The sequence below is a fragment of the Rana temporaria genome, chromosome 6, assembly GCF_905171775.1.
Source record: "Rana temporaria chromosome 6, aRanTem1.1, whole genome shotgun sequence".
Taxonomy (NCBI): Eukaryota; Metazoa; Chordata; class Amphibia; order Anura; family Ranidae; genus Rana; species Rana temporaria.
Window position 1 is genome coordinate 108,005,250 of NC_053494.1, and position 19,373 is coordinate 108,024,622.

The 19,373-nt window shown below is 43.0% G+C and overlaps 2 protein-coding genes across 4 annotated transcripts in view; one reads left to right on the forward strand and one right to left on the reverse strand.

The window, feature by feature from the left end:
* Positions 1-14,554, forward strand: part of ANKAR (ankyrin and armadillo repeat containing) — a 106,889-nt gene extending 92,335 nt beyond the window's left edge. Inside the window, exons 19-24 of the mRNA XM_040357142.1 lie at positions 1,365-1,523; positions 3,338-3,455; positions 5,342-5,451; positions 7,526-7,722; positions 12,350-12,396; positions 14,342-14,554. Coding sequence (XP_040213076.1) covers positions 1,365-1,523; positions 3,338-3,455; positions 5,342-5,451; positions 7,526-7,722; positions 12,350-12,396; positions 14,342-14,538 — 828 coding nt within the window. The 3' untranslated portion in view covers positions 14,539-14,554. The remainder of the gene's footprint in view (positions 1-1,364; positions 1,524-3,337; positions 3,456-5,341; positions 5,452-7,525; positions 7,723-12,349; positions 12,397-14,341) is intronic.
* A 2,307-nt stretch (positions 14,555-16,861) lies between these two features.
* The window catches only part of OSGEPL1 (O-sialoglycoprotein endopeptidase like 1), a 50,782-nt gene continuing 48,270 nt past the window's right edge, over positions 16,862-19,373 (reverse strand). For all 3 annotated transcript variants that reach the window (XM_040357149.1, XM_040357150.1, XM_040357151.1), the window contains exon 8: positions 16,862-17,200. In XM_040357149.1, the coding sequence (XP_040213083.1) occupies positions 17,092-17,200 (109 nt within the window). In that variant the 3' untranslated portion in view covers positions 16,862-17,091. The remainder of the gene's footprint in view (positions 17,201-19,373) is intronic.

The window sequence follows — 19,373 nt, forward strand, 5'->3', positions numbered from 1 at the left end:
GGACTATTTTTTTATAGCTTTATAGTGTTGCTCAGCAACAAATACATCCAAAAACAATATTAAAATGCAGCTCTGAATTTGAGGATTTAGACATCGCAGGTACTTTATGAGGTTATCTGCCACCTTGGATTACCAGAGGGTTTGTTGTAATTGCTGTAAAAGTTAAGCTTGAGTTCTAAAACTGAGAAATTGGTTATGTTTTTATTGAAATGTTTTGTATACCGTATATACTCGAGTATAAGCCGACCTGAATATAAGCCGAGGCACCTAATTTTACCACAAAAAACTGGGAAGACTTATTGACTCAAATATAAGCCTAGGGTGGGAAATGTAGCAGCTACTGTAAGTGGAAAAGAGGGTCAACAATGCCCATTTGCACGCCTCACTGTGCCCATTTGCACGCCTCACTGTTTGTTTTCCTCAGAGATTAATACTGCGGACTTTGGCATTTTCAACCTTGCCACTGGGTGAGGCTTGACACTGCTTTTACTGCTTCACATGGGCAGCCCAGCTGACGGATTCAAATAAGAACATATTGATTAAAACATTTTTTATATTCCAGGCTATTTACCAACTTCCCCAAATGCAAGTGTGTTTAAAGAGGACACAGGAACAGCAGAAATGTGCAAAATAAAAAGTGCCTGTGGAATGAATTTGGGAACATTTCAGAAGGGAATGCAAAGTCAATTATAATTGCTAATTTCTTCCTCTGTACTATGTGCAGCAATTCGAGTGTTTAGCAAAATGTCAGCCAATCTGCATACCTGCATTAGCCTGTGACATGCTGTCAGATTGCAGGCGGGCGTCCAGTGTAAAAAAGCCATGCTGCATTCTCACCCTAGGCTAAGCCTGCATTAGCCTGTGACATGCTGTCACACTGCGGGCGTCCAGTGTAAAAAAGACGCTCCTAGACCTGTTACGTAATAGGCGGAACACTCGGTTTCCCAGCAGAGACTTTGTTTAGTGTTCCGCCTATAGCGGACGTCCTCTTGTTTTCGTCCGTGACAGCATGTCACGGGCTAATGCAGGTATGCAGACTCGAGTATAAGCCGAGGGGGGCATTTTCAGCACAAAAAAATTTGCTGAAAAACTCGGCTTATACTCGAGTATATACAGTATTTACAATTAACAGGTCATTTTTGATGAACTTGACACATTTTTGCTAATACCAATAGTATACCAAGTGCCGTAGCCTTTTCAATCCCATTTAATGTGTTCTGGTCTTTATTTAATTGATATGTATTGTATGGGTCTGGTGGGTTGTGACCTGCTGTCCCATAACCTGTACACATCAAAAAATGTACAGATTTTTTTCTTTTTAGATATCCTTAGAAGTATATAATACTACTTTTAATTTGTTTCAGGATATATGTTTACGGGCTGGCCATGCATTAGCTCTTTTTGCTTACAACAATACATTACAGCAGTTCTATCTTCTGCAAAATGGAGGTGTGGAAATAGCCATCTATGAACATTTCCTTCAGTCTGAGAATGATGAAGACAAAGCATATGCTGCATTCCAGGTACAATAAGACAAGTCAAAGGGTTCCACTTAACCTAGTTATCTGTAAGTTATTGAACATTACTGTTTACATAATATTTTATTGTACATAGTTGTTTTTGTACAACCTCAATTCCAAAAAAGTTGGGACGCTGTGTAAAATGCATGAAAGCAGAATGCAATGATTTGCAAATCTCATAAACCCATGTTTTATTCACAATAGAAAACATCAAAGGTTTAAACTGAGAAAATGTACCATTTTAAGAAAAAAATAAGGCAATTTTGAAATTGATGGCAGCAACACGTCTCAAGAAAGTTTGGACAGGGCAACAAAAAGCTGGCAAAGTGTTATGCCTTTTTGCATGCAGTTTTCCTGCATTTAGCGTTTTACGTTTTTTCTCTTTAAACACACTGTAAACACACTGTATATAGCTGGTTGCTAAGGAGGGGGCCAGGAAGCCGGCCGCCGTGTCCTTTACAACCGATGAGTCATCAGCTCAAGGGGCGGACTCTCTGGGCGATGTCATTGGATGGCCATGCCCTGTGGCTATATAAGAGGTGCCAAACAGCTGGGATATCAGAAGGGAGGAAAATAGCTTCAGGACAAGACCGGATTTTTTTCTTTTTTAGCGGGTAACCGGCAGCAAGGAAAAACGCAGCAGCGACGAGGAAGAACGCAGCTCTGCAGGAGAAGACAGCACAAGAAAAAGACGACGACGACACCGGGAGATGACGGCTCGGGAGATGACGGCTCCAGGAGAACATGGCTCTGGGCTTCTAATGTGATAAAGGACTTGTCAAAAACCAGCTCTTGTATTTTGTTAACATTTCACTGCTTTTTTTGGGAATGGGTAGGGGTACGATGTACCCCCATACCTATTCACATGGGGGGGGCGGGATCTGGGAGAAGATTGCTGGTGCCATGCAGGTCTCCTGTAGATATTTCAGCGTATCTGTGTGCCCATACATCCCGTATACAATCTGACAGGAAGAATCAATGAATGTGCAGCTCTGTAGTAGTTTATTGAGAAGTATAAAAAAATGGCTTGGATCCCTGTAAGCATTGACAATTACAAACCGACAGCTGCAAAGAACTCCACACGGCCACGCTGATTTTAAAAAGTGACAACTAGTACTGGGAACTTCTCCCCATACTGCTGTCACAGGGAGGTGGGGGGGGGGGGGCATTGGGCAGCGTCTGCAGCATTGGGAACATGTTACATGTTCCACCCTAAAAACCGGTGGAACATGTAACATGTTTCCAAATGTGAACTTTAACTGGCCTGCCTGCAGTCCAGACCTTTCACCAATTGCAAATATTTGGCACAAAAAAATGACAAAGAAGACCCAGGACTGTTGAGCAGTTAGAATCCTATATCAGGCTAGAATGGGACAACATTCCTCTCCCAAAACTCCAGCAACTGGTCTCAGTTCCCAGACATTTAGAGAGTGTTGTTAAAAGAAGAGGGAGTGCTGCACTGTGGAAAATGTGGCCTGTCCCAACTTTTTTGAGACATGTTGCTGCCATCAATTTCAAAATTGCCTTTTTTTCTTAAAATGGTAATTTTTTTTTAAACATTTGATATGTTTTCTATTGTGAATAAAGTATGGATTTATAAAATTTCCAAATAATTGCATTCTGTTTTATGTAGATTTTACACAGTGTCCCAACTTTTCTGGAATTGTAAATGTTGGTACTCCAAGCCACAAGACCATAAATGCTGCACGAAAAATGTAACTGTGATGTAAACATCTTCAAAATTAAATAAAAGATGCTTTTTATGTGGAAAGGGAAAGTGTTAACTTATATACTCATTTCATCCAAATTTTCTATAGATTGTTGTTTTGTCCAGAATTGTTGTGGACATGGATCAAGTCACACTTTCTGCTCAAGGTGTGACAATATTGTCGGAGCTCCTACATGCAAAGAAGTCAGCCACAGTTGTACTAGCAGGTAGGAGGCATGGGTGTATACTTTTAAAGGAGTTGTAAAGGTACAATTTTTTTTCCTAAATAGCTTCCTTTACCTTAGTGCAGTCCTCCTTCACTTACCTCATCCTTCGATTTTGCTTTTAAATGTCCTTATTTCTTCTGAGAAATCCTCACTCCCTGTTCTTCTGTCTGTAACTCCACGCAGAAATGCAAGGCTTTTCTCCCTGGTGTGGAGAAAGCCTCTTGAGGGGGAGGGGGTGAGCAGGAGTGTCAGGACACTCTCTACTTCGCAGATAGAGAAAGGAGCTGTGTGTTGTGGGCATCCTTACCCTCCTGCTTGCCCCCTCAAGAGGCTTTCTCCACACCAGGGAGAAAGTGTTGCATTACTGTGTGGACTTACAGACAGAAGAACAGGAAGTGAGGATTTCTCAGAAGAAATAAGGACATTTAAAAGCAAAATCGAAGGATGAGGTAAGTGAAGGAGGACTGCACAAATTTTGGGTTGTCCCCAGAAAAATAATAGAGACATTTTCCAATGGGGAAGCTAGTTCTGGTGACCTGGGGGGTCCCAAGGGTTTCCCCTAATTTGCAGGGATTTCCTCTCATGTTTTGTTTTGGCTATGGGACAAGAAGTTAGGGTAAATCTCCGCAATGGGACTCTCTATTATTCCCTTACTCTATCCAAAATGAAACAAAAAGTTTTGCCTATAGTTCTACTTTTAATATTGGTATTGTAAAATTGTAACAGTGTTCAAAATGATCTCTTATTTGAAAACTGATTTCCTTAAAGTGGTTGTAAAGGTTAGTTTTTTATTTTCTAAATAGGTTCCTTGAAGCTAGTGCATTGTTGGTTCACTTACCTTTTCCTTCGATTTCCCTTCTAAATGTTTTTTTTTATTCTTTGTTTTCTTTGTCTGAATTTCTCACTTCCTGTTCCTCCTCGGTAAACTGTTCTGGCTGACTTACCCCCATGGATGATGGGGCAAGCTTACTGAGGATAAACAGGAAGTGAGAAATTCAGACAAAGGAAAAAAAACATTTAGAATGGAAATCGAAGGAAAGGGTAAGTGAACCAACAATGCACTAGCTTAAAGGGGTTGTAAAGGAAAACATTTTTTTCCTAAATAGCTTCCTTTAGTGCAGTCCTCCTTCACTTACCTCATCCTTCAATTTTGCTTTTAAATGTCCTTATTTCTTCTGAGAAATCCTCACTTCCTGTTCTTCTGTCTGTAACTACAAGCAGGGATGTGAGAAGGCACACAGTACAGTGAGTGTCAGCCAATACAAAACATTACTAGCCTGGGGCAGGGGATATCAACCCAACTGTCACCTTGCTAATGTAGGGCAATGTGACCGTTTCTCTGAAAGAGGAAAGAGGAACCCCTCATACAATAAATGGGTTCTAAATATTTGTTGATAAGTAGATAATTAAACAATACGTCATGTAAGGCCTGATTCACACCTATGCAGGTTGCAGTTTTCACAGTGCAGGTGCCCTTTTGCGTTTTTCAGTACACAATTTTGATCCATTGAAGTCTATGTAACCGAAAACCAGAAAAAAGTCCCTGGCCCTTTCCATAAAATGCACAGATGTGAACTACATCCATAGGAAACCATGTTAACTGGACTGTAGTGTGTTTCTGCAAAACTGAAAATGCACTAAAAAATGCATAGGTGTGAATCAGGCCTAATATTGGATATATAATTTAGGTCTATTAAATTGACATATAAAATGTATTGACCTTTTATCTGAATATTCTGTTGTGCTTACTACGCTTTATATTTATTGGTGCTTTTCAAGTGACAGTAGTGTCCTAAAAACATTTACTCTAATTTTTTTTTTTTTCCATCCCTGCAGTAGTAATTTTTTATTTTTTTTTTATCTTTTGAAAATCTTATTTTTAACAGGGGAGTTGCTGGCTTGTTTGGCTCACACAAGGGCAGGCATACCAGAAGCCATAACTACGTTGGAAACTGTGGAGTGCCTTTGTAACCATTTAAAGTCTGAAGAAGAAGAGGTACCTAGTAGATTTATTTAAATATGTTTTTTTATCACATCTTTTGTGTTTAATGTTTGCTTACAGGATTACACTGATATACAGATATTTTCATTTGCTATCTCCATAATTCTGGCAAATACTGTGGGCCAGATCCACAGAGAGAGTACCCCGGCGTATCTACTGATACGCCGGCGTACTTTCAAATTTCCTGCATCGTATCTTTGTTTTGAATCCTCAAAACAAGATACGACGGCATCTGGGTTAGATCCGACAGGCGTACGTCTTCGTACGCCTTTCGGATCTAAGATGCAATTGTTTGGCGTCCGCTGGGTGGCGTTCCTGTCGTTTTCCCCGTCGAGTATGCAAATTAGCTATTTCTGACGATCCACGAACGTACGAGCGGCTGTCGCATTTTTTTACGTCGTCTCTCGTCGGCTTTTTTAGGCGTAGTTAAAAGTGCTATTTCGTGGCGTACTCAATGTTAAGTATGGCCGTCGTTCCCGTGTAGAATTTTAAAAATTTAAATTCATTGGCGTAAGCCGTCCGTGAATCGGGCTGGACGTAATTTACGTCCACGTCACAAAAAATTATGTCCTTGCGACGTCATTTAGCGCAAGGCACGGCGGGAAATTTAGGAACGGAGCATGCGCAGTTCGTTCGGCGCGGGGACGTGCTTCATTTAAATGAAACACGCCCCCTACTCGCCGATTTGAATTACGCACCGTTACGGATTTGAACCAAACTGCAGTAAGGTACGGCGGCGTAGCGTATCTCAGATACGGTGCGCCGGGGCAGATCCTTGTGGATCTGCCCCTGTATATCTAAATGTGAAGCCGACTTCCAAAATCGCAGGAGCAAAAGGCTTCCTCTGTCTTTTTTCCTTTGAATACCTTCCCTTACTTACTTGCATGTTTATGTTTCTTTATTTCACTTGTCACATAACTTTATATGTAAAGAAGAAATGAGTACTGAACATAAAAATTCTTGCAAACTCTAAATGAAAATCAGTTTAGAGTCAAGCTCATATGTAAAATATGTAGAATGTGTTTATAGACCACCATACAGATCAATTTTTCCCTAAACATATAGGGGTAGATCCACAGAGCAAGTACGCCGGCGTATCTACAGATACGCCGGCGTACTTTCAAATTTCCCGCGTCGTATCTTTAGTTTGAATCCTCAAACCAAGATACGACGGCATCTGGGTAAGATCCGACAGGCGTACGGCTTCGTACACCTTCGGATCTTAGATGCAATACTTCGGCGTCCGCTGGGTGGAGTTTGCATCGTTTTCCGCGTCGGGTATGCAAATTAGCGATTTACGACGAACCACGAACGTACGCGCGGGCGTCGCATTCTGTAACGTCGTCTCTAGTCGGCTTTTTCCTGGCGTATAGTTAAAGCTGGTATTTTGCGGCGTATAGATAGACTTGCCATATTAAGTATGGCTGTCGTTTCCGCGTCGAAATTTGAATTATTATTTTTTTTGCGTAAGTCGTCCGTGAATAGGGATGGACGTAACTCACGTCTAAGTTAGAAAAAATGACGTCCTAGCGATGTCATTTAGCGCAATGCACGGCGGGAAATTTTGGGACGACGCATGCGCAGTTCATTTGGCGTGGGGACGCGCTTCATTTAAATGAAACCCGCCCCCTAATCGCCAATTTGAATTCCGCCGCCAGAAATACACTACGCCGCCGTAACTTACGGCGCAAAATCGTTGAGGATTCGAACTAAAGCCAGGTAAGGTACGGCGGCGTGGCGTATCTCTGATACGCTGCGCAGATGTAATTCTATGTGGATCTACCCCATAGTAACTAGTCTGAATTGCAAAATGTAAAACTGGAATCATTACCCACAACAGTCATGCGTATTGGCCTTTGTCTAGTGCAAGTTTTAAAAACAACATCTGATTGGTTGCTATAGGCAATTCATCCATTTTATTTTCTTAAATCTTCAGTAAGACCCACTGACTTGCTCACATGCCTTTTATGTACCCCATGCTTAAGATTTTGAGTTAAATAAAGCTAAATGTATGTAAAAAAAAAAAAAAACTCTATTAACTCATAATAACTGACTATCATGTGCAAAGGTTCGTGTAGCCTGTGCTGATGCGCTGGGTTATTTATCATTCAACCGTACTGCCTATCGTCAACTTTTAATGGAGTGCAGGAATCAACCAGAACTGTATGATCTGCTCATCAACAACCTCAGCAAAGATGGAAAAATCTCCAAAGACTTTATAGAAGAATTTGATACTCAGAGGAAAATAGGACTCCCCTCCCTCAGGTAGGTAGCATCAAATTTTTTTGGTAAAGGTTTTTGTTTGTACAAAACATGGGTGTTTATTTGTGTTGCCAGTCTTTGGACAGGCATCTTGAACAGCAGACATCTTCAAAACAAACAACCCAAAAAATTGTCTGGATAGAAGAAGCACATGGATGAAAGTCAAGCTTCACTCAGAAAGAAACTAAAGTCTGCTGGGGGTTGGCTCTTGCCAAAATATGCACAGTACACATGGAAATTATTGCACACTTACCTCCTAGTCAACGCTGTATCTTGGCCTAGGCCAACAAGGCCCAGGCCTAGGGCAGTACTTTGCAGGGGGGCAGCATGAAAAGAGCCCCTGTCGGCTTGCACAACACTTTTAGTGCAGCGCCAATCATATGAGGTGGACTGCTGCTGGTATGATAGGGATGGCGCATACACAAGGGACACTGACATGGTCACCTACAGTATATCTATCAGTTAGGTAGTAGGACTCTTCTGCAATCCTTTGCTTGTGTCAGTTGTACATATTAAGGAATCTTCATTTTATTTCTGTTGATTGCTGATGAGAAAAATAAACAGATGGATTTATTTGTTCCTGCCCCCAATCCTTCCTTTGCTCACTGCCTGGACCACATACCTTCCTCACCGTGCTACACGTTTTCTGCTGCACCACTGGCATGGTTATATCCTCTTAGTCCTCCATAAATTTTGCAGAAATTTGTGCTTAAAGTAGAACTATAGGCAACACTGGAAAATGAAGTCAGCATCCCCATAGAGCTCGTCTGCGGAAGGAAGCATGAAGTGCCCCAAAATCTCCTGGTAGAAGGCTGCGGTGACCCTGGACTTAATGAAGCACATTGGACCAACACCAGCAGATGACATGGCTCCCCAAATCATCACAGACTGTGGAAACTTCACACTGGACTTCAAGCATCTTGCAGTGTGTGCCTCTCCATTCTTCCTCCATACTCTGGCTCCTTGGTTTCCAAATGAGATGCAAAATTTGCCCTCATCAGAAAAGAGGACTTTGGACCACTGAGCAACAGACCAGGTCTGTATTTCTTTAGCCCAGGTAAGACACTGCTGACATTGTTTGTTGTTCAGGAGTGGCTTCACAAGAGGAATACGACATTTGAAGCCCATATCCAGGATCCGTCTGTGTGTGGTGACTCTTGATGCACTCCAGCCTCAGTCCACTCCTTGTGAAAGTCCCCAACACTTTTGAATGGCCTTTTCCTGACAATCCCCTCCAGGCTGCAGTCATCACTGCTGCTTGTGCACCTTTTTCTTCCACACTTTTCCCTTCCACATAACTTTCTATTAATGTGCTTTGATACAGCACTTTGGGAACATCCAACTTCTTTTGCAATTACCTTTTGAGGCTTTCCCTCCTTATGGAGGGTGTCAATGATGGTTTTCTGCACAACTGTCAGGTCAGCAGTCTTTCCCATGATTGTGATTCCTACTGAACCAGACTGAGAGACCATGTAAAGTGGTTGTATACCCTCCTAAGCTACTTTCACCTACAGGTAAGCCTAGATTAAGGCTTACCTATAGGTTTTTGCAATATCTCCTAAACCTACACGGTTTAGGAGATATATGCAGAAAGGAATGCACCGTTGCCTACGGCGCATGCACGCCGTAGACAATGGCGCAGGTGCACTGACCGTGCAGGGCTTGTTTCCTGTAGATGCCGGGAATAATGCCGGAATTCTGTGCATGTACAGGGATCTGCCGGTCCCGCGCGCATGCGCGGGAGTGACATCATCGCCACTCCGGCCAATCACAGCGCCGGTTCGACGATAACAAGAAGAAAGCTCAGAGGGGACATGGCAGTGGACGGGACCGTGGAGGACTTCGGGGCAGGGATGGACTGGCCATAGGGACTACAGGGAGTTTCCCGGTGGGCCAATGGCTCAGTGGGCCGTTTTTTAAAACAGAGCCTCTCTCAGACCCCACTGTCTCTCAGTTCCCCCCTCTGTCTCTCAGTCCCCGTGTCTCTCATTCCCATTTTTTTTAGCCCCCTCCTCTGTCTCTCAGTCCCCTCTATCTCTCAGACCACCCCCTCTGTCTCTCAGCTCCCTCCCTCGGTCTCTCAGCTCCCTCTTCTGTCTCATTCACTCCCTGACTCTTAGGCTGCTTTCACACTGGGGAAGGCATTGTCGGTAAAACACTGCTAGTTTTAGCAGCACTTTACTGTCATTTTAGCTGCACTATTCGGCGTCTAGCAGGCGCTTTTAATCCCCACTAGCAGGCAAATTCAAGGTTAAATGCGCCCATGTAGCGCTGCTGCCGAAGTGCTTTGCAGGCGCTTCAGATGCGGTAGCCATTCATTTCAATGGGCAGGAGCAGTTTGTACACCGCTCCTCCACCGCCCCAAAGATGCTACTTGGAGGACTTTTTTTTAATGCCCTGGCAGCGCCCCAGTGGGCCGGTCTGGATGAAGACCAGGGCCAAATTGTTGTCCCAGTCCAGCCCTGCTTCGGGGGCTTCGTTCTCAGGTAAGTGACACATAATGAGCTAGTATGCTGTGCATACTAGCTCATTATGCCTTTCTCTCGCAGGTTTTTTTTTTAAAATGTTTGTGACGGTTTACTTCCGCTTTAAAGGCTCAGGAACCCTTAATTAGCTGATTAGAGTGGGACACTTTGAGCCTAGAATATTGCACCTTTTCACAATATTCTAGTTTTCTGAGATTGTGAATTTGGGGTTTTCATGAGCTGTAAGCCATAATCATCACAATTATGACAAATCACGACTTAAACTATCTTGCTTTGCATGTAATGAGTCTATCTCATATATTAGTTTCACCTTTTAAGTTGCATTAGTGAAATAAATGAACTTTTTTGAAATGCGTTTTTCAGATTTTTTTTGTTATTCTGTCTCTCACTGTTAAAATAAACCTAACAATAAAATTATAGACTGATCAATTCTTTGTCAGTGGGCAAATGTACAAATACAGCAGGGGATCAAATACCTTTTTCTCTCATTGCTACACAAGTAATTGAAGGCTTATTTTAGAGTTCATGTATTGCTTATTAAAATACTTAAAGTGGAGTTCCACCCAAAAATTGAACTTCCACTTTTTGGAATCCTCCCCCCCTCTGTGTCACATTTGGCACCTTTCAGGGGGGGAGGACAGAGCAGATACCTGTCTAATACAGGTATTTGCTCCCACTTCCTGGCATTGATTGACCGAGGTGACCTACGCCACTTCCAGCACCTATTCTGTCTTCTGGGAGACACACATGTCCCAGAAGACAGCAGGGACCAGTGAGGACTTCCTAAATCCCTTACCGAGGATCCGCCGATCCTCGAGCGACAGATCGGCTTCCGACATCGCGGGTGCCCTGGACAGGTAAGTGTCCATATATTAAAAGTCAGCAGCTTTTTTTCGTGGGACCTCCGCTTTAAATGTTTTAATATGTAAAGCCTGGGCACAGTTGCACTTTTTTAGATTTCTGTAAAAAAAATGATCTTTCCTAATATACAGCATTGATGGGAGCATTTTAACTCAAAAGGTTCTAAAGATGGTGGGTGGGTTTTAAAATAACTATAATTCCAGCGGTGTCCCCCTACCCTCCACTCTCCTTTCTCTCCTGGGCTTCTCTTGTTTTCTTTCCAAATCCAACCCCTGCTGCATTTTATGATTAGAGCACTGTATCAGTGTTTACTTTGCAAAGGCATAGCATGTTGCCTTGATTAGGGAATTCATATGCAAAAATTTGCAATTACTGTATATACTTGAGTATAAGCCCACTTTTTCAGCACTTTGTTTTATGCTGAAAAAGCCCCCCTCGACTTATACTCGAGTGACGTCTCCCATTGTGTCATGCAACTGTTCAGCGGTGTTCTGTCAAACAGCGGCCGTCCACTGTAATAAAGCCCCGCCTCCTCCTCGTCCGTGATAGATGGAACACTGATAGAATGCTGGGAAACTGAATCAGTGTTCCGTCTATCGCGGACGAGGAGGAGGCAGGGCTTTATTACAGTGGAAGGCCACTGTTTGACAGAACACCGTCGAACAGTTGCATGACACAGCGGTAGACCATATATAAGGTGAGGCTGCAGATGGGCACAGTGAGGCTGCAGATGGGCACAGTGAGGCTGCAGATGGGCACAGTGAGGCTGCAAAATGGGCACAGTGAGGCTGCAGATGGGCACAGTGAGGCTGCAAAATGGGCACAGTGAGGCTGCAGATGGGCACAGTGAGGCTGCAGATGGGCACAGTGAGGCTGCAGATGGGCATTGTGTACCCTAGGCTTATACTTGAGTCAATAAGTTTTCCCATTTTTTTGTGGTAAAATTGGGTGCCTCGGCTTATATTTGAGTCGGCTTATACTGGAGTATATATGGTACTTAATATATTTGGATATAAAATGCATGGAACAAGTACAGAATTCATCATGACTAAAACAGTACTGAATATGCTGCAAGGCCCTAGGCCCTGGCCTTTATTCTCCAAGTCCAATTATGTGTTTTAGGGGGTTTGAGTCTTTATATGCATCTATGATTATTGGTTTAAGAAAAAAGTAATGTTAGCTAACAATAACAATACAAGTTCATAGGTGTTTTTTATAATTACAAGTAACTTGTTCTTTTAGCTTTTGGATGCTTATTGTGTCTGTTTTTTCCCCCCTTATAGTTTAGTTAAAAACGGTGGCCCTCCTGTATACCTAACATCACTGAAAGGTAGGATCATCTTAGTCTTATTACATTTTGATTTTTGCACTGAATGATCGAGTTGATATTTAATTGGGATACAATGAAATGTGTAACTTTAAGATTGACGTCCAAAGTTGGCGCTCCACAAATAGAACGTTCTTTTGGTGGTATTTGATCATCTCTGCGGTTTTTATTTTTTGCGCTATAAACAAAAAAAGAGCGACAATTTTGAAAAAAAAGTAATATTTTTGACTTGTTGCTATAATATCCTTTAAAAAATATATTAAAACATTTATTTTTTCCTCAGTTTAGGCCGATATGTATTCTTCTACATATTTTTGGTAAAAAAACCCCGCAAAAAGCATATATTGATTGGTTTGCGCAAAAGTTATAGCGTCTACAAAATATGGGATAGTTTTTTGGCATTTTTATTACAATTTTTTTTTTGTAACTGTGATATTGCGGTGTACACATGGGACACTTTTGACACTATTTTGGGACATTGTCATTTATACAGCGATCAGTGCTATAAAAATGCACTGATTACTGTGTAAATGACACTGGCAGTGAAGGGGTTAAACACTAGGGGGCGAGGAAGGGGTTAAGTGTGTCCTAGGGAGTGATTCTAACTTAGAGGGCGCTGGGCTACCAGTGACACAACAGTGATCACTGCTCCTGATCACAGGGAGCAGTAGATCACTGTCCTGTCATTAGGAAGAACAGGGAAATGCCTTGTTTTCAAAGGCATCTCCCCGTTCTGCCTCTCCGTGACATGATCGCGGGACACCGGCGGACATCGAGTCTGCGGGGTCCCGTGGGCACAGTCACGGAGCTTGCAGGGGTACGCGCCCGCTAGGCGGCAGTTTCAAAGCAACATACAGGTATGTTGCTTTGCCTGCCCGTGCCATTCTGCCGACGTATATCTACGTTAGGCAGTCGGCAAGTGGTTAAGCATATACACTGGTATCTTCATGGCAAGATGGCGGACAGGTGTGCAATTTGAATACAAACCCATGTTCCCATCATGTGCCTGCCCTCCTCCGAAAACAGGATTTTCTGAGATAGGTAGGTAGCACATATAATATGTCTACTTTTGGGATTTAGGCACCTTCCTCTATGTACTGGAGTTGTGCAATAATCCAAGGTAACTTCTGTCCCTGCTTCTTGAAACCCCATATGGATGCTATCTAGCCTTAATGCTATACAGATACCCATCCATTTGCTGATGTGCTGCACAGATAGTCCTGATCAGATACGCTTTTTGCCTGTTCTAGAAGATTTTGTGTAGTACTGCCCCTCTCACCCTAAACATAAGCAGTGCTGGACACAACTGATGATGGACAAAGCAAAGTAAACACCATGCCTGCATTCCTGGTAGTATACATTCTACCTTGGAGTACCTTACTTAAGTATAAACAAAGACTTTTCAGGGCCACAGTTGGTAGGGGAAGAAGGTATCTGTGATCAATAAAACAAGATGGGACACCTGGAAAGTGTAGTCGGAAGTTTTATTTTTTATCTTAATGCATTCTATGCTGTGTGCAGAAGCCCTCCTAACACTTACCTGAGGTCCATCTCTGTCCATGAGTGTCTCAGCCATCCCAGATTCTCCCTCCTGATTGGCTGACACACAGCAGTGGTGCCATTGGCTCCTGCTTCTGTCAACCAAAGTCAGCTAGCCAATCCAGAGAGAGGGGGCTGGGCCAGGTCGGGGATCCATGTCCGAATGGACGCAGGGAACTGTGACTCGGCTCGGGTGCCCCCATAGTAAGCAGCTTACTATGGGGGCACTTAACAGGAGAGAGGGGCCAGGAGCACAGAAGAGGGACCCGAGAAGAGGAAGATCTGTGCTGCTCTGTGCAAATCGACTTCAACAGAGCAGGTAAGTATAACATGTTTGTTATTTTTATAGGAAAAAAATTTGACTTTACAAACACTTTAAGATATTTATATTATGTATGACTGTTTTTAGGAATCCAAGACGATCCTGACTTAAAATTTACACACCCGAGTAGGCGTTTCCAGTCTAAGTCTGCAATGGTTCGCATGCCACAGAAACCTGGGACAGCTGACCCTACCAGTGACAGAACCTCTGCTTCAGCCGTTACAAGACCCAAGACTGCTCACCTGGGAAATGTGAAACCTTTTCAACAGAAGGCATTCAAATAAAATACTTTTCAATTAATTTCATTGTTTTGAATAAGTTCACCAATGCTTATTTTTTGATAAAAGGTATTCTGTGTTTTATATTTGAAAAATATGTTAAAAAGAGATGATTTCACAGCACTTCCTGTCCTAGTGTCAACAGGAAAATAAAGACATCTCTTTAACCACTTGCTGACCGGGCAATTTTTAACACATGTTAAAATCTGTATTTTTCCCCATAAAATTATTTAAAACCCCCCAAACATTATACATTTTCTAAAAGTACAGGCCCTGGAGAATAAAAAGGTGGCTGTTGCAATTTTTTTATGTCACACGATCTTTGTACAATTGTTTTATCAAACTGAAATTTTTAGAATAAAATGAATTTTAGTCCACACAAACACAGTAAAGTACCCAATTTTTGGCAAAATATAAAAGATGATCTTGTGTAAAGTAAATAGATACAAAACATGGCAAGACTTAAAACTGCATACCCCTGAGAAATGGTGACAAGCTACGATACCTACGATTTTTCATAGGTGATGCCAGATGATGGACCTAGATTTATTGCTCTCACACATGTGCAGTGCAATTGCTGTTTACACTTTTTGGGGACCAGTGACATTATTACATTGATCAGTGCTATAAAAATGCACTGATCAATGTAAAAATGACACTGGCAGGGAAGAGGTTAACACTATGGGGCGATCAAGGGGTTAAGTGTGTTCCCTAGATGTGTTCTAACTGTAGGGGGATGGGACATGACAGATCACTGTACTCAATCACTGGGAACAGAAGATCCCTGACATGTCCCCTGTCAGAATGGGGATCCGCTTGTTTACACAGGCAGATCCCCCCGTTCTGCCTCTCTATACAATAATTGCCGGCAGACATCGAGTCCACCCGACCCACAGGCACACTGCCACAGCATGCAGCAGGAGCGAGGGCACACTTGACAGGAGGGAGGACCCAGGAGAGCCAAAGAGGGACCAGAGAAGAGGAGGATCTGAGCTGCCCCAAAACCACTGCACAGAGCAAGTAAGTATGACATGTTTGTTATTTTTAGAGAAAAAAAAAAAGAGACTTTACAATCACTTTAAAGTGGTTGTAAACCTTCGTGTTTTTTATCTTAATGCATCCTATGCATTAAGGTGAAAAAACCCCTTGCAGTCCCCGCCCCCCCCACCTCCTGTTTTACTTACCTGACTCCCGAATCTCCATGAGCGCGATCCCGTGTTGCTTTCCCCCAGCTCTTGTTGGCTCTTCATTGGATGATTGACAGCAGTGCAGCCATTTACTCCTGCTGCTGTCAATCACATCCAATGACGCGGCCGCTAGGGGGCGGGGCCGAGTCATACAATTGGTGGCTATGGACGCCGATTGTATGGCACGGGAGCGTGCCCGCAAGCTAACCCCCTTGGGAGAGCACTTCCCAGAGGGGGTTAGCTTTAGCGGGGAGGAGCTGAGACAGCCGCCAGGGGACCCCAGAAGACGAGGACCGGGGCCACTCTGTGCAAAACGAACTGCACGGTGGAGGTAAAGTATGAAATGTTTTTTTTTTAAATAATCTGCAAACCTTTACAACCCCTTTAAAGTTTAATATTTGACATAAGACTTCCATTGAGAACAATATTATTTCTAGATAATGTTAAAATACCTGGAAACTGTAATTTAGGCAGGATTCTGACTGCTCCGTCTGATAATGTGTTCGCTAGATGTTGGACACTACTCGAGTGAGTGAGAAACTTGTATAGCGCAACAAATGCGAACTTAATTGGCTCAAGGCGCTGGCATCCAGAGTTGTACATGTCTTTCAGAAGAGGTGGGTCTTCAGTTTTTTCCTAAGAACCCGATGGTTTTCTTCCAAGCGTATGGCCGTGGGTAGAGCATTCCAGAGCCGTGGTCCTTGGACCGAGAATCTACGTTCTCCCTTAGATTTGTAGCGAGATTTGGGGATTTGGAGAAGGTTTTGGTTGGTTGACCGGAGCACGCGCTTAGTGACTTAGGGTTTTATTTTCTCGCGTATTTGTAATATGTGGTGAATTCCAATTAAAAACACACACACTCCTTCCGTACTTGAAATCCAGTGAAAATGTGTTTCTCCCCTAACAATAATTATTAGGGCCTGTGTTGACAAACTTTTGTTAGCTTCACACAGGTTTTGCATTCCCATACAAGTCTATAAATAGATAAGCTATAGGTCAGATGCACTTGTTAGTGGATTCTGAATGATGAAACTGATGCCACTGAAACAAGCCCAAACCCCACCAACACAAGCTTTCGCAAATAATTTAGCTAATAAATTAATACACAGTACTGACAACCCCAGAAACATGCAAAACATCCACACAGTTTTAAAACTTTAATACTGCCTAAAAAATAGGGAAATTTTTAAAAATTTGTATAAATGTTACAGAATATAAAAATGATGATGTTGTAAAGTCCAGTGTAGGTAATGGGCAGATGGAGGTAAATGGTTTTCTTTATGTACACAGCAGTTCACGTACACTACTATCATTGAATCAACTGCATCTACCAGAGCAATAACTGAGGTCCACCTTCATGCAATATACATTTTCAGATAGTGTTTTCTCCTTGCTTCAATACATTTTTCTTAATTTTAAGAGAAGGAAGTTTAATTGCAGCTTTCCGTACTTGTTCTGAAATGTCTGTTCCAAGAGAAGCTCTGCAATGAAAAGAAAAACAGAATTGTATGCACTGTAAAATTCTTTCCTTAGGGTCAATCAAGAAACACAGGAATTCAGAGACTGTAGGGTTATACTGGCTGCCTTTTGGAGGACTGGACACTGTAATACAAAACAACTAAACAAAAAAAAAAAAGCAGAGGCCAACAGGAACTGGGGACTAGCTACAGCAAAATAGTTGCCTGAAGGACAAGAAAAGGTCTAAGCATCTACCTGGTAAAACTCGGAGATCAATAAAACAGAAGACCTGGCAGCCTTGCAAATATAAGAAACTTTAGCCTGATACCAAACAACCTGAAGCAGTTTTTCTGAGCCACCAAGAAATGGTGGAAGACGAAGAAGGATGTTTTCCTTTACAGGGACGATCAGTGAAATTGGGGCCCTTCACTTCTGAAAAAACGAACGGTATCATGTGGAGTCCCTCAGGGATCCCCTTTGTCGCCGGTTCTGTTCAATATTTATCTCCGCCCTCTTTTTGAAATCATTAGTAACCAGAAGTTACTTTATCACTCTTATGCAGATGATACACAATTGTATTTTCGCATCTGCAACAAAAAGGATCATTCTCTTGGACTAGAGAAATGCCTTTCTTTAATAGAAAACTGGATGACAAAGAGTTATCTTAAACTCAATGGTTCAAAAACAGAACTTCTTCTGTTTCACGCCAACCGCAAAAATCATCCCGCTACGACATGGACGCTCCCGCCCATTCTGGGTCAATCCATTACCCCTAGCGCCAAAGTCAAAAGTCTCTGAGTAATTTTTGACACTAACATGACAATGGATGCACAAATAGGGTCAGTAGTCAGCGGATCGCACCATCTGCTGCGCCTACTACGCAGACTCACCCCCTTTATTCCGAAAGAAGACGTTGCAGTCGTGGTGGGAACAATTATCAATTCCAGACTGGACTATGCAAACGCCCTCTATCTCGGACTCCCCAAACACCAAATCGCTCGTCTGCAAGTCGTTCAAAATACGGCCGCTCGACTAGTGACTGGAAAAAAAACATGGGAATCAATCTCACCTTCACTGAGATCCCTTCATTGGCTGCCAGTAACAGATAGGATCACTTTCAAGGCACTTTGTCTAATGCACAAGTGCATTCAGGGAAATGCCCCCCAATACCAATGCGAAAAAATAAAAGCTCACAACCCCAATCGTATTCTACGATCCACCAATCAAAACCTTGTCCAGATACCCAAAGCCAGATACAAGTCCAAGGGAGATCGAAGGTTTGCAGTCCAGGGACCACGACTGTGGAATGCTCTGCCTACCACCACGCGATTGGATTTTATGAAGATCAAAAGAGAACTAAATTCAGATCCCAAGGAGTCAGGTGGGCACACGGCAGACACCCTTTACAAAGAACAGGAAGCCAGATATTTCTGGAAGAGGACCACAAGCATGGAGACCTGACCCTTGGTGCTAGGGGTCCAATGCTGGTCCAGACTTTTCTGCAGGAAAGCCAAGATTTATCCCAGAGAGATTCTTCTGTCTTGCACCAGCCAAATCATGCTTTTTATGTGCGTTGATAGACCTTGCAAGAAGTAGATTTCAGCATTGTGGAAATCAACAATTCAAAGATGCAGCTGTTCAAGAGCCATGTTATTTAAGGCCCACTCCAGGATAAAATCATCGCTCACCACACCAGCCTATAATTGCTACAGTAAAAAAAAACACCCCTATCTAAAAGCCCTATCAGACCACTGGATGTCACGATCGCTACCGTGCCAAACAGACAGCGAGGCGTGGTCACGCCCCAAGTGGCTCTGGGCGGGATTGAACCCAGGACCTCTCCATTGCTGCTCCAGGTCTTTGCCTCTGAGCCACTTCTCAAGTTGATATTCTGCTTGCTGTCCGTCGGATCCTGGTTCTGAACTATGTGCTGATTGCCTGTCTCTGGATCTCCCTACAATCTGCACTTGTTTATCCTGGTCCAGCTGAGGCAGGTTTCCTAATCAACCAGGGTATAAAGCCCTCCCTCAATATTAGGGAGGTGTCAGTTCATTGTTCTCTGATGGTCCTGTCTGTGCCAACCGTTCCTGTGGTTGTCTTCAGCCTTCAAGACTGACCCCGGCTTCTGACCCTTTTGGCTTATGTACCCTGGAATGCTGCTGTCTCCTGCCCTTTGACCCCGGCCTGTACTTTTGG